Below are 14,627 nucleotides of genomic sequence, written 5' to 3'. Positions count from 1 at the left end.
TCTACCAAACTTTAATTTGCCCTAAAATTGTTTTAAATTTCATTTGGCAGAATCATTTCTGCATGATCACCCTTCTTGGCCTTCCTGTGACAGCTAAAATCAGATTAAACTGAACATCAAGGAAAATACTGTCAGGAACAAGTTACCAAAAATATGAAGAGAGTCTAAGGAATGGAGGAAGAGTCACTCCATTATAGCCGGTGGTGCTGGAAGTTTCCAGGTTACGAATTGGGGCAAAATATATATCTATGTGTATGTATGTGTGTATACACACACACACACACACACACACACAAATGCTTCAGGCCTAATTATTCACATTTATCTTAAAAATTACTGAGTACCTTCTATGTGCCAAATACTGTCCGAGGAGATCCAGCACTCAATAAATCTGACAATGTTTCTCTAGCTGGGAAAGGATGAAGACAGGTGATCAATAAATTAATTTTAAGTATAACATGAGGTGGTATTAAGGGCTATGAAGAAAAATAAAGCAGGATAAAAAGACCAGAGGAACAGCAAAATGATACTTTGACTGGCGTGGTCTGAAAAGGCTTCTCTTAGGATGTGCCATCTGAGCTGACTGGCAGTGGGAGGAGGGCGCAGGCCACATGGTCATCTGTGAGTGGGAGGGAGAGTGGCACCCATGGGTCAAGCCCCAAAGTCACAACGTGCATGTAAGCCACTGGTGTCGGCTGACGCAAACATCTGAGTGGGACAGGAAGTCATGAGAGAATTCTGAGCATAGAAGTATGGCAACATTTATGTTTTAGCTACAAAGCAAAAAGCTGTCATTAGAGAAGTCAGAACAAAAAAAAAAAAAAAGATCACCTGGAAGCCCCTGCAATAGCAGAGGCAGTGGTAGTGGCTTAAGCCTGAAGAGCAACAGTGGAAGCAAGAATACATTGTCAGATTCTGACTACATTTTGAAAGTAAAGCTGACAAGATTGCTGAGGGACTGAACATAGAGTTTTGAGAGAAAGACAAAAGCCCAGAATGACAATATGGCTTTCGCCTTTATCTACCTGGCGACTACATTTAACAACTGCTAAGAAGGATAAGCCTGAAGAAGGAGCAAGTTTAGAGAAGGTGAGAAATCAAGCCTTTGATTCAATATACATTAGATTTAGGTTGCCTATTAGTCATCAAAGTAGAGGTAGCTAGTGAGCAACCAAATATCCAGGTTCTGGGGAGAAATATTAATAAATGCAATAGATAGGTAAATAAGTAATAATTGCATATATGTATCTGTGTGAATGTATGTTTGTATTTGTGTTTCCTTCACACGAATGAAGGAAAGTTCAAAAAGGAAAACATGGAGAAGGGAGAAGAGAAATTTGAACACTATTCTGTATCTACTTTGGCACCCATTTGAAGATATTGTAATGAAAATGTATTACTTTAGTAATAAAAAGGAGGGCATTTCTTTTGTTTCCCCCAATAAAATAATAAGTTGATGAAATAATAAGGTGATGAAAAAAATTAAACTCAGAAGTACAGAATTAACAAAGGACTACAGTGAAAACAACACTTAGAGACAACTGTTGTTAACTTTGTGGATTATTTCCTCCCAGCTTTTTTTCCCTGGACATTTACACAAATACACAGTAGTTAAGTATAATTTATTTTTGCTTGTTTGTTTTAACACACATGAGATATGCTGAACTCAAAAGTGGCAGCCAATGAATTCAGCTATGTTTTTGTTTTGTTTTTTAAGTTTTCGTGCTTTTACAGTGGGCTCCACTCTCCAGTTTATCAGGGCCCCCTACCACTCCCAACCACTCTGCAGCCCAACTCACTTATCTAAGACCACACCTAGCATCTAAGGACATTTGCACCTCAGAACTTTGTAGTTGGGGGTTTCCTTTACAAAATCATAAGCACATTTCCATTTCATACAGGATTATTTATAAACCTAATTTTTTAATGGACATCTTTATATACAATTCTCTGTGCACATTCCTAATGTAGTATCAAATGTTCAATAAAGCATGTTTAGCACTATCTCAAGGAGTAATTGTCCAGTCACCAAGAAAGTAAAGAATCTAATTAAAAATACTTTTTCTTCAGTTCATTCAGCAAATACCTACCATAGGCCAGCGCATGCTTGCGTGTGTGCGTGTGTGTGGCGGGGGCGGCGGGGGGGCGGGGGGAGGTAATGAAAGGCAATATAACATACAAATAAAATAACAACACATGAGCACATAACTGTGAAGGGGAGAAAGAGAGAGAATACTATTTAGGTGTCCAAAGCAAACCTCCTGAGGAAATGACATTTGAGCCAAAGCCTCAGTGAAGAGAAGGAGACATGCAAATATCCTAGAGAAGAGCAATCCGAGTACAGGAAAAGAGAAAATGCCAAAGCCTTGAGAAAGAAAGGAGCACAGCATGTGAGGGGAGAGAAAGCAGGCAGTGTGGCCGGAATATCTTAGGAAGAGAGAGCAAATCATGGATAGCCTTGATGACCACAGGAGAGAATCTGGGTCTTTATTCTAATTGTAATAAGAAATTATTGTAAAGTTATAAATAGAGACACGATCTGACCTGATTTAATAAGCTTTGTGATCAGTGTGGCAGTTGTGGAGAGACTAGAATGTAAGGAGCAAAAGTAAAAGCAGGGAAACCAGTTGGGAAGCTGCCAATGTAGCCAGCAGCCAAGAGATGATGGTGGCTTAAACCAGCATTTTAATTAACTGTGGTGGTAAAAAGCGTACAGATTAAAGACATATTTTGGAGGTAATATCGATAGGACCTGCTGATGGAATCAGGATTCTGGGACTGGGAGAACAAGGATGAGCTTCTCCATCCACAACGTGAATGACTTTTACTCTCATCATGAACCTTCTCAGTACTCACTTTCTGAGGTTGTGTACCAAGGGTGCAGACAACAATTACTTGTAGAATCAATAATGAAATGTAACCTATATCAACCGTATTGTCTCACTTACCCAAGTTGGGATCAGTAGGCTGACGTTTCTTAATTTTAGCTTCAGAAATAGCAGAATAATAGGCACACGTCATCTTAATCAGCCACGTTGCTCGAACCATTGGCACTGAATATTTAGCTAAATATGCAAAAACATCTTCTTTTTTACTAAGGATGGGAACCTAAAAAAAATAACATTTATAATAATCACATACTGTGCTCATCGTTAGGGAAAAGAAAGAGACTCTAAGTTCCTGCTGGCTATAAGAAAGTATATCCTTAAAAAAAAGTATATCCTTGATAGATTTGAAGCAAATTTTCATTAAGAAAAACGAATCAAAATTACGTTTAGCACACTGGCAATGCAATTTTATCAGTTGTGCTTTCTTATAAAAACAAATTATTTTCTAATTTTCAGATGCTGAAAGCTACACATTGTATCAAAATAGAAAAAAATAATTTCATGACAGTCCTCCAAGAAGTTTATCTCAAAATTGAAACAGACAGATCAAGTGAAAAACTCTCCCCGCTCTACATTTTATCCAAGAACATTTTTTATAAAGCTTTTGACTGTACCCATTTCATAAGAATAATACATTCCACAAAGCTTCTAAAAGCACCTTAGCCCAAAATTTAAAATAGAGGCTAAAATGATGGATCAGTGAATCTGCCTAATAAACACTGAGCTAGAAATAGCTGGGTAATTAATTCGCTGTAGAAAGTAGGCACTTGGGACAGTTAATTATTTCTTCCAGACCACGAAGGTACAATTTAGCAAATTAGTATCCCCATGTATCACAGAATGGTTTGAAAGAGTTAATCCACTCTTCTAGAATTCCTCATAAATATCCTGGGCAGAGCCTACTCATCTATACATAATCTATTCAATTTCTGAATATAGAGTAAGAATGGACAAAAGACTTGCTGGCTGTGGTGCAGCAGGATGGAAGCAGTGAAACCGAGAGGCAGGCACACCCCCCACATGAGGGAAAAGTGTCTCTGTGCTCCATTCCTGGCCACAGCCTATTTAGTTCAACCCATCACTCCCAGGTTCTTCGTTTATGAATGTGACAACACCAACCCTATCCACCTCACTGGATGGTTATAAGAGTAATGCGAAAGACTTACATGTATTATAATAATTCTTATTCTGTTGCCAGTTCAAAAGATTTCTCCATGACAGCCAAATTGTTTTCAAGCCATGGATTTAACCCTCCCTTTAAGAGGATCCTAAACACAACAAGCATGGACATCTAGAGCCTCAGTCTCTATGCTTCACACTCTTGCTTGATTTTATGTTGGAAACAAGGCTTCAAACCAGCTAACTGATTCATATAACATGGCATTTTTCTATTAGTTAGCCAAATCCATATTTAGTCAGTGGATGTTTTGCATCATACATGTTACAAATTCGACTATTCACACATTTGGTACAAAGTGTGATCCTAGAATTAAAAGATAAGTATTTTTTATAACACAAAGTGATGTCACTTGATTTCACTTGACTAAAACAAGTGATTTCACCTGGTTCTTACCAACGACCCATCAAGCTGCTCCAATACTGAAGGAAAAGCTGCGTGGCTGGACACTGAGATGCAGTGTATCCATCTGCTGTATCGTTTAATAGACTTTTGATCACATACAGTACCTGTATTGGGTTCTGACTTAGGAACATAATCCCCATAACACAGGCAACTAAATTGCCCAAACCTAACTAAAAGATGAACATCACACAGGCCAAAGTTGGAAGGCTTCCTCTCTGCAGATCACAGTGATACATTTTAACAAGAAAATTTCCTGAAAATTTAGCTTACAAGGCACATTTTTCATGGAGCACAAGTTTCTGGGGGTGTACTATGGTTTCAGCTGTGAACAAGAAAAGCACAGGCTTAAACATTCAGTTAAGACCCGAGCTGCTGCTTTTCACTAGAACACATAGTACGGAATCAGTGAGTTAAGTTTCTGCTGTCAAAGCCTCTTAATCAGACAAACCAAAAGGTAATATCAAGGCCTGAAAAACAGGCAAATGCAAAAAGTAAAGTTAGCATCTCCAAAGAAACATTGCTAACAGTATCTTTTATAGATGTCTAAAGGATTTCTTTTGAACAGAAGGAAAACACACACACACACACACACACACACACACACACACACACACAGTCTGAACATGTAAAATGTTTAGATGAAACAGCAAACAAACTGAGCCACAGGTCTTACATGAACAGCAGAAGGCAAAATTGTAATTCAGCTCACTGCCCCTATGGCAGAGCCCTAAAAAATGGCTGACTCAAATCAAGGGCTTTAGAATTCAGAAGAACATATGTGAAGAAAGTTACTTAATTAAGAAAAAGACATGTATTGATGGTTTTGTCAAATTTACTGTTTGGGCCAGCTCAGGAAGGAAACTATCTTTTACCATGACTGAAGTATGACTTCCTTACAGTGATGGATTCCATTTTCAGCAAAGAAACCATCTGACTTTAACTTGTAGCTGAACCTAGGCAATCAATGGGCAGCTGTCTTGTTTCTAAATCAAGCTAGAGCTGCATATTAGTACCAAAAGAAAACTAAGACACCCTAGCGTGTGACAGTCTTCCATCCTCGTATCACCTTTCTCCTCGAATGCACGTTGCCATCAGCATCCCCCACTCGCTTAGCAGTTGTAGAGGAAAAAGAAACTCCGTAGACCCTGGTAATCAAGTCACCTGAAGTGAACACGTGACAACACATGAACTAACTCTTCAAGAGCTAGAAGAACATCCCTAGTGGGCCAGAAGTCTCCTTTTCCAAACCCAGCTATGACCTCGATTGAGTTAAAGGGCCCTTTACAGGCCATTGTTGACTTTTCGGTGGCTACATACTTGGAATGCTATGGAGCTTCATAGTAACAGAAAACCAGGTCTAGAAACCTGATCCATCCCATACAGGAAACTATTTTGAACTCTAGATCAGAGCCAGAAGATGACTCGGGATCTTAGCGAGAAAATGAAGGTCTTCTGCATTAAGCCACCTCACAGAGAAACACCAGAAATTTAAAAAAGTATCTTAACTTTCCAATATGAAGAACATGCAGAGAATATAATCTTTTACCCAACTCTGAAAGAACTTTCACCATCTCAAGAAGATGATATGCTGAAGAGGGGAGAGGAGAGAGAGGAACTCTTGAAATGCTCAAGAAATGAATGCTTCAAGATACAGTCAATGATTTTATAAAGAAAACAACGTTAGTCTACAGCCATGCCACATTGAACATGCCCGATCTCGTCTGATCTCGGAAGCTAAGCAGGGTCGGGCCTGGTTAGTACTTGGATGGGAGACCACCTAGGAATACCAGGTGCTGTAAGCATAAAAAAAATAAAATAAAATAAAAATAAAGAAAACATCTTTAACTTTGCAAAAATTTAACGTCAGGGCTTACCTGAGGGACACCTGACTTGGCCAGAGGCAGCTCCTAATAAAGAAAGAAGAACAATGGCTAATACAATGCACCGTAATTCATCTCCTTCCTAAAAGATGAGAGAGCTCACTACACACCTAAAGCAAGGGCATCAATTCCTCACCAGTTTCGCTTTCAGGAAACAGCCACAAAATGCATTCTAAAAGCTTATAAGAAAGGAAACTCTAAAAAGAAAGATGGCAGGCTGGCTACATGGGAGGTGAAGGTACTAAACAACATGGAAGATATGGACTATTGTTAGAAAGCCAACAAATATAGAAGGATGCCCTCTGATTTACATGGCCTTCATAGGAAATAGTGGCCTATGGTAAATGTTCAATACTGGAAAAGAAAGGCCACACTGTTCGGCCTGTATTGAGACAGAGGCACTATCTGAGTAGCAAGAGGTGGTTCCGCTGACTTTTCTGATTTTCAAGGATTTCAGTTGCCTTTAATTATTGAAATCTATGAAAAGCAACATAATGCTACAACACTAGGGCAAAATAAAGCCAAGGGAGCTATGGGTACCATTTTCAAAGAGTTGCTTTACAAAACAAACAAGCAAATATATGAAGGAGATCTCCTCTAAAATTGGTCTGCACCAAGCCTGATAATAAAAACTTAATACCAGGAACAGAAGATGGGCACCCCTAAAACTAAAGGGTTTCAGGGGAGAAAAGAAAGATCTGTGGGATTACCTGAAAGGAGTTCAAGACATTAGAGATCAAGACCAAGAGGGAGGTCTCCAGCTCTCGTCTAAATTTCAAGACATTTTTTATCGCTCGGACTATAGGACTGTTGAATGCATGTATTATTTCCCACTTAATAAAAATGACCAAAGGCAAAGATTTTAAAATAACTCTCCCTCCCACCCCACTCCACCCCAAAAAAGCTGGGAACTATAAATAAACCTGCCCATTTTGCTCTAAAATTTTTTCAAAGAAGTTTTTCAAGCACTCACAGAACCACTATCTTTATCCTGTTTGTTAGGGAGACAACTTAGAGCATTTGGATGGTTGGTTACCTTCAAGACAAGGAAATAACATCAAAGCAAGGATTTCTACACAACACACTTTAGACATCCTGGGCTAAGAAAATTGAAAACGTAGTAGAAATAAAGTATTATTGCCTGTTCTTGATTTAAAAACTTTGTCTACCTAAAGGCCACATAAACTGTTCCCTGTGTGGAATGTTTATATCTAAGGACAATCTAGACACCACATGCCTTCAAAATAAAGGAGAAAACAACATATGTGCAGCATACACCTGGTACAGTATATCTGCTATCAAGGCTGTGAGTTTTGGAGAGAATTAGGGAAAATAAATGCATACTTGAGCATTATTTCAAACATCTTCATTTCTATAAGACCATAATGAAAACAATGTAAGAAAAAATACCTTTTTTGCCAAAATAGCAAGTGGTTTATTTCCTGCTAAGTCAGAGAACCAACTATGAATTGCACTCTGGGATCGAGCAGTAACCAGCCAATAATTATCTTTAGCATTAACTTGTGGTTTCTTCTTTCCGGTGTCCTGGAAAGTGTTAAGCTTTAGTTTCTCAGCTAATATGCTGCTAAAATAAGCTCCAATCTGAGGAAATAAGAGAGAAAAAGAAAAAGTTTAAAGACAATAAATATGTTAATAATGTATATTAGTATTTTATTTTTTATTATTTTAACTGAAAATCTTCAAACAGCCCATCAGAAAATAAAATGGCAATTGAAGCCCTTGAAGTCAAGAGCTGTCATTTCCTTTTACTAACATAACTCAAAAACTCCCATAGCACCTTTATTCCGCTATTAACGAGTAATTCAAGGAAAAAAAGAAGAGCCTTTGAAAATCTCTGGTAAGATGAAGTTAATTACAACCTGAATAAATGTCAAGAGAATGAATTCCACTTTAATCTTCAGCTGTACTTCTCTTTTTTCATACTACACACCCATTTGGAGAGAATAGTTTTCCTGAGAGGTGTTGCGTACGAGAACAGAAAGCCTAGTAATCACACAGTAATCATTCTTTTCCTTGTTTCATCTTAATAGCATATATTTTTGGAAAGGAAACTCTGTATTTACACTCAGTGCTTTTTAAAAAGGAGTCTAGAGAAATTTAATTTATTTAAATGGCAAATACAAAAGATTCGATTAAATTAAGTATTCAACGTTTTTGATTGGGCTGCCAATTTCATGAGTACATGTGTTACAAGAGAAAGCTACTGTTACATGTTCTGAAATTGAGCAAAGCAGCAAAGGGAGCTTCTGTGAATTACTGCAGCATTTTCTTATTAACCATCTTAAAAGAGGACAAAGGAAGGAGACAGGGACAAAAAAGAAGGGGATAAAGTAATATCTAAAAATTAAATAAATCCACAGAAAACCTGTTGGAATTTCCAACAATCGTATCAGAGCATCACATATCATTTCCCGGGGATTCTTTAATAATATGGTGTGAGCAACAATTTCTAATAAATATCTCCAAATAAGGCTAGCAGACAGTGTCAGCCATGATTTAAATAAAATACCTACTCTGGTGAAGCAAAATAGGAATCACTACTTTAGTTTAATGCTCAAGAGTCAAACAATTAGTCTACAGGTTGAAATACAGTTTTAAGTAATTAGCCAAATTTATTTACCATGTGAAAAGTTGATACTGTACAATTTTTTTTTTACTGTGAATTGTAATTCCTTGACCTTGTGATTAATGTACAATAAAAGGAATCCTCTTTTGGTGTGTTAATGTAATATGATAATAAAAATTAGAGTAGTTAGAAAAAAAAATAAGCTTTACTTTTTTTTAAACAAGCAGCTTCATAGTGTTTTTTAAGCAAATGTTTGCACAATGTCCAAAAAAATCAAATGCAAAAGTTTAGCAAAACAAGTTGGTTGAAAACAAGCAGCCATAGTAGCAAATGGTTTAATTTTAAATTTCTCAATGTTTGATCTTTGCACAAAGGGCACAAAACACCTACATACGCAAACTGTTTTATATTTAAAAGGTCTCTTATTTGTAATTATGTCTGAGCATTTTAATCATAATAAAAAAAGGTGTAATTTTTTTTAAAAAAAACTAGTCTGAGAAATCTGTTTTACAAGTATACTCTTTCATATACTTAAAGATAGCAATGGAACATGGTGTCTGTAACTATGTTTTACTTCCTAACAACCCACGTGAACAACTGCATACTGTAAACAAAGTCAAAGTCCCAAAAATATAGGGGAAAAAAATGCACACTAAGACTAAAAAAATATCAAAACATGATCACACATTTAATCGTAACAGCTATATATTCACATTATTCCAAAACCAAGAAAAAATAAAAAGCTTCATTCCCAAGTCCCAGTGCCTACCTCCAACTTTGATAAGTTTTGTCTTTCCAATGTTTCTTTATGTGAATATACACAAATACGAACACATTATTTTTTTCTCTTTCTTATATGCATACCTTCTTATGTACATTTACTAAATGTCTGAGAGCCTTCCATATCTGTATATGGAGAGCTTCTTCATTCGTGTTTTTTGACACATAATAATGCAGTGAACGTTCCACATTTTATTTAATCAAGCCCCTGTTAATGAACAATGAAGTATATGTCCCAAACTTTTAATATTACAAATCACGTTAAAATGAATAGCCTTTCCTATTTATTATTTCATACCTATTCAGCTAGAGCTTTGAGATAAAGTTCCAGAATTCAGATTTTATGATTCTGTAATTTGAATCAACATTGCTAAACTGCTCTCCATAAGGTTTATAACAATTTGCACTCTCTCAGACAAGGTATGAGAGATAAAGTTTAATTCAAAACTTGTTTCGATCCATCCAAAGCTATTTTGAAAACAATTCATTTGATAAGAAAATGAAAAAAGTTTGGGGGCTACACTATGGTTCATATAGTTCATATTTATAAGGTCAAATTCTCCTCAGAAAGTTTGATTCCTTGAGTAAATATCACAGAAAGATTGACGGCAGCTGTAGTTGTAATAGGTGATATTTCCATTTATTATTATTTAAACTGACATAAGACAAAATAGCTAAGAACAATTTGACAGTTCATTGAAGAGACATACAGCATTCATACTCTGTTATGCACAGAACTGTGTATTCCCAAAATTCAGATGCTGAAACCCTGATAATCTTTGGAGACAGGGCCTTTAAAGAGGTTATTGAGGTCATATGGATGGCACCCTAATCCAACAGGACTAGTGTCACTGTAAGAAGGGGAAGAAACACCAGAAATGCTTGAGCACAAGAAAAAAACTGTGTGGAGACACAGCAAGAGGGCAGCATGTGCACACCAAAGTGAGAGGCCCCAAGAGAAACCAGACCTGCTGACACCTTGATCTCGAACTTCGGCCTCTGGGACATTGAGACAGCAAATTCTCTCAGAAAATCAAATTTCTGTTGTTTAAGCCACCCGCTCTGTGGTATTTTGTTACAGCAGCTATAGCACACTAATTCACCTAAGCAAGCAATATTCTTCTAGGAATTAATCCTAAAGAACAAAAGATATATGTTCAAATATGACTATTACCTCTTTATTAATAATCATAAGAAATTGGAAAGAAACTAATTATTATACACTAGCAGTTTCAGTCTACTATAGTACATAAATGATACACTATCTATCCACTAATTATTACTAACATGAATACTTCAGCCTCAAGGAAAAATATATACAAAAAATGTTATATTTTTTTAAAGTATGTAAGTTAAGGAAAGCGAAAAATGTTAGGGATGAATGGTCTGACAGTTGTACAAACAATGTGAATATACTTAATGCCAATGAACTGTACACTTTAAAATGTTAAAATGGTAAATTGTTATATTTTACCACAATGAAAAAAAAAACAGAAAAAATTACAACACACACATAATTCTGGTTGTAGTGTTAAAAAGTGTCAAGATTGGAAAGAGACGAAACTAAAAACATTGTGTTTGGTCGACAGGACTATTTGTAGAAAATGCTTTTCTTTCGCATCATTTAAAAAATATTTCAGTTGATAGTTTAGCAGACTGTCATTTACATATGTGTTTGTGTATACATTTACATACATAAAAAGAGTTCTGGAATAATACACAAACCTGTAACAATGGTTATCTCTGGGGAAGAGGAAAAAAGTATAGAAATTTGTCTATGTTTGATTTCTTTTTATTTGTATTATAATGTTTTCAACTTAAAAGTATTTTAATATCTGAAAAACAGAAATAACTCAAAAAGGATAAAAACTCAAATCTTAAAAGAATACAAACAGAAACAAATAATTCTATCTACATATCTAATTGTTAACCTCAAAGAAAAAAAAAAGATTTAAGAATCTTTTTTTTTTTTTTTTCGCCTACAACACCCGGTCTTCCTAGGCGGTCTCCCATGCAAGTACTAACCCAGCCCAACCCTGCTTAGCTTTCGAGATCAGACAGGATCAGGTGCGTTCAGGGTGGCATGGCCACAGACTCAAAAACTTTTTTAACACAACATTCTGACTATATATACTCTTAATAAAAGTTAGTACAAAGACAAAAAGAATTGTAGAAAAACTGAAAATTTTACACAGTAATTTTGTTGCTGGAGATACTGTTATAGTTTATTCTGAAATTCTTTTATGTGTATGGTAAGAGGGTAAATGAATAAGTATGTTGATACTAATTAGATTCAAGATTTCACTCTGGGAGACAGGAGAAACAAAGATGAAACAGGAAAAAGTAAGAAAAAACCTGTATTTCAGTTCAAACTGGTGAGTGAATGGATGGGTGGAGAAACGGAGGGAGCGAGAGAGGGAAAGGAAAAAAAAGAAATCTACATGTTTCCTATCTCTGTCCACTGAAAGGGCCCAGAAGTTATGACATTCTAGTAGCAATGAACATGCCAAGCATCCAGATCCGGGCTGAAAAGGGAAATAAGATGACACCATTATGTCAAAAGTGAGCAAGAACTCAAAGAATGGTGTGATGTCAGCTTAAAGGCACCTACACTAGCCAAATGCAAGACAATCTGAGCATCAAAAATAAAAATGAAAATAATACCTTAGGTTTTAAAAAGAGTCCAGGGATTAAAAGTGATACTAAAAAATGGGATGTCCTTTACAAAAGAATGCCAACTAATAAACGTATGAGGAACAATAACTAGAAAATCAGCCATTTGCAACCACCAGCAAAATAGCAAAAATCATCAATTAATGCTAAAATCATAGGAGGAAATTTTATTGGAAAATAGAATACTCATATGGTCTCAAACTATCACCCTACAGAGATTACTACAAGGAAAAGATGACTGCTTTTACAATGTAAAAAGAGGTCAGACACCACCTTAAGTGAGCAAACTTAACCAATACTAGAGCAAACTGGCATTGCATGTCTTCTCATGTGATGCTATGTAGTCTTCTTGCCATGAGAAAACAATGAGACAAATTACAGATTATAGGACTAGACTAAAAGACAAATAACTGGACTGGACTCTTCTAAAATGGCAGTTGTAAAAGGCCCTCCAAAAAAAACAAGAACAAAATGAGAGAGACTGGAGAGTGGTACTGTACTAGATTAAAAGAGACTAAAGAGACATGACAACCAAAACACAATGTGTGATCCCTGACTGGATCCTAGGACAGGACAGATTACAAGATATTTAGGGGAATTCTGAATACGGATCGTGGTTTAAATAACACTAATTTTTCAACATTAACTACCAAGGGTGTCACATACACACACTTTTCCAGTTTTGGAAAACAGGCAATTAGCATACCTTTGATGGGTTAATTACGATATTTCTGGCTGAGCCATGTTCATCTCCAGTAAAAGCTGGCTGATTGTTGAAGCCTTGCTTTACATTCACAGCAGTAAGTTCATCCTGTTCAAGAAAAGGTATTGATTAATCAGAAGGATATAAACGCTCTAACTTAACCCCACTTACCACAGCTTGAGTAACGACTAACTTTGCTATATTCCATAAGAGAATTGTTGAAAACACACCAATGAAAGAAGAAACTGAAGTTTAAAAATCAATGCATAAATATGTAGAGAAAGATAAAAAGAATGTGCAAAATGTTAACTGTTAACCCTAGCTGCAGGATATATAGGTGTTAATTATACTATTCTTTTGACTTCTTTAAGTTTGAAAATTTTTAATAAGTTGGGAATAATGAGCAAAAATCACACACACAAACATAAAATCATAGAATTTTAAAACCAGGACTGTTTCTAGAGAGCCCATAGTTTTACTCTCCCTCCCTTGCCAGCCCCATGCACATGCACATCCCTATCCTATGTTCAAGAAAATCGGCTCACTCAACTTACCCAAGACCCCATAGCAAGTTAAAGACAGCACAAGCTTTGACAACCACATAGCACAAACAGGTAACTAAAGGAAAGTTTAGAGCTTGAAAAGTTCTTTTGTACATCCTGGTTCACTTGATCTTTACCAATTCTGGTATCTTCATGCCCATGAGAAGAGTGAGGCTCACTAAGCTAGTACAGTAACTGGACAAATTCAACACTGAAAAACCATCTTCTCAATCCTAGAGTAGGAAGAGAAATTCCCGTGACACCATGCCACCGAAGTATAAAGGCCATATGAAAATGTGGTCTAAAAATACATAGCTACAACTCATATGCTCCTTAAAAAGATCTTACTAGATAGATACAGGAAAACTTTTCTTCCCAAGGCCATAACACATCAAAAAAAGCCTAGGCTTTATAAAAAAAAGAAAGAAAGAAAAGAAAGAAAAAAGAGAAGAGAAAAAGAAAAAAGAAAAGAAACAACAACAAAAGCAATAAAACATGCCTTCCCTGATCATTGAGTTACAGAACTAAATCTGAGTTCCTAAGATACAGGCTTGAAAACATAAAAGGGAAAGGTTTGAGTGAGTGAAGCTACCTCCGCTCTCCTCACTCCAAGCCTTGGTAACCGCTAGGGTAATGGTGATCACAGCACAAGAATGAGGACACACACTTTCTCCTCATAAGTAGCTGCTGCAAATGTAGACTGGAAAAAAATCAACTGATCAAAATCACTGCTGTGATTAGGCAGGAAGCCTTAAAACAAAATAGTTTATGGCACATAAGCACCTGAAAGGTCACCTTGGCTGAGAACTGAGGTCTCCTGGAGACATGTCATGTAACTTTACTTAATTGTGTGTGTTCTAGCTAATACCTTGGTGAGCCACTGTTTTGGCAGGCTTTCAAAAGACCCTGCCACAGGAAACTCAGCTCTATGGTAATCAAGTCTCCTCCAAGCACAGAAGGTTACTGAAATCATGACCTGCACAGAAAATGAA

General features: G+C 36.4%; 1 protein-coding gene, 1 non-coding gene and 1 pseudogene across 24 annotated transcripts in view; 1 reads left to right on the top strand and 2 right to left on the bottom strand.

Moving 5' to 3' along the window:
• MED12L (mediator complex subunit 12 like) overlaps positions 1 to 14,627 on the bottom strand; it is a 317,720-nt gene that overhangs the window by 273,473 nt on the left and 29,620 nt on the right. For 18 of the 23 annotated variants that reach the window (XM_023519944.1, XM_023519950.1, XM_023519957.1 and 15 more), the window contains 4 exons: positions 13,097 to 13,201; positions 7,761 to 7,952; positions 6,345 to 6,377; positions 2,949 to 3,108 (listed from right to left, as the gene is read on the bottom strand). In XM_023519944.1, the coding sequence (XP_023375712.1) occupies positions 2,949 to 3,108; positions 6,345 to 6,377; positions 7,761 to 7,952; positions 13,097 to 13,201 (490 nt within the window). The remainder of the gene's footprint in view (positions 1 to 2,948; positions 3,109 to 6,344; positions 6,378 to 7,760; positions 7,953 to 13,096; positions 13,202 to 14,627) is intronic. The other 5 variants (XM_023519946.1, XM_023519960.1, XM_023519955.1 and 2 more) reach the window with 1 other exon arrangement.
• Positions 6,154 to 6,272, top strand: LOC111729010. Its single transcript, XR_002776048.1, has one exon. It is a non-coding gene; the product is annotated as a 5S ribosomal RNA (ribosomal RNA).
• LOC111729000 lies at positions 11,694 to 11,812 on the bottom strand (annotated as a pseudogene).

Source organism: Pteropus vampyrus, unplaced genomic scaffold (genome assembly GCF_000151845.1).
Source record: "Pteropus vampyrus isolate Shadow unplaced genomic scaffold, Pvam_2.0 Scaffold242, whole genome shotgun sequence".
Taxonomy (NCBI): domain Eukaryota; kingdom Metazoa; phylum Chordata; class Mammalia; order Chiroptera; family Pteropodidae; genus Pteropus; species Pteropus vampyrus.
This window is presented reverse-complemented; position numbering and strand designations above follow the sequence as displayed.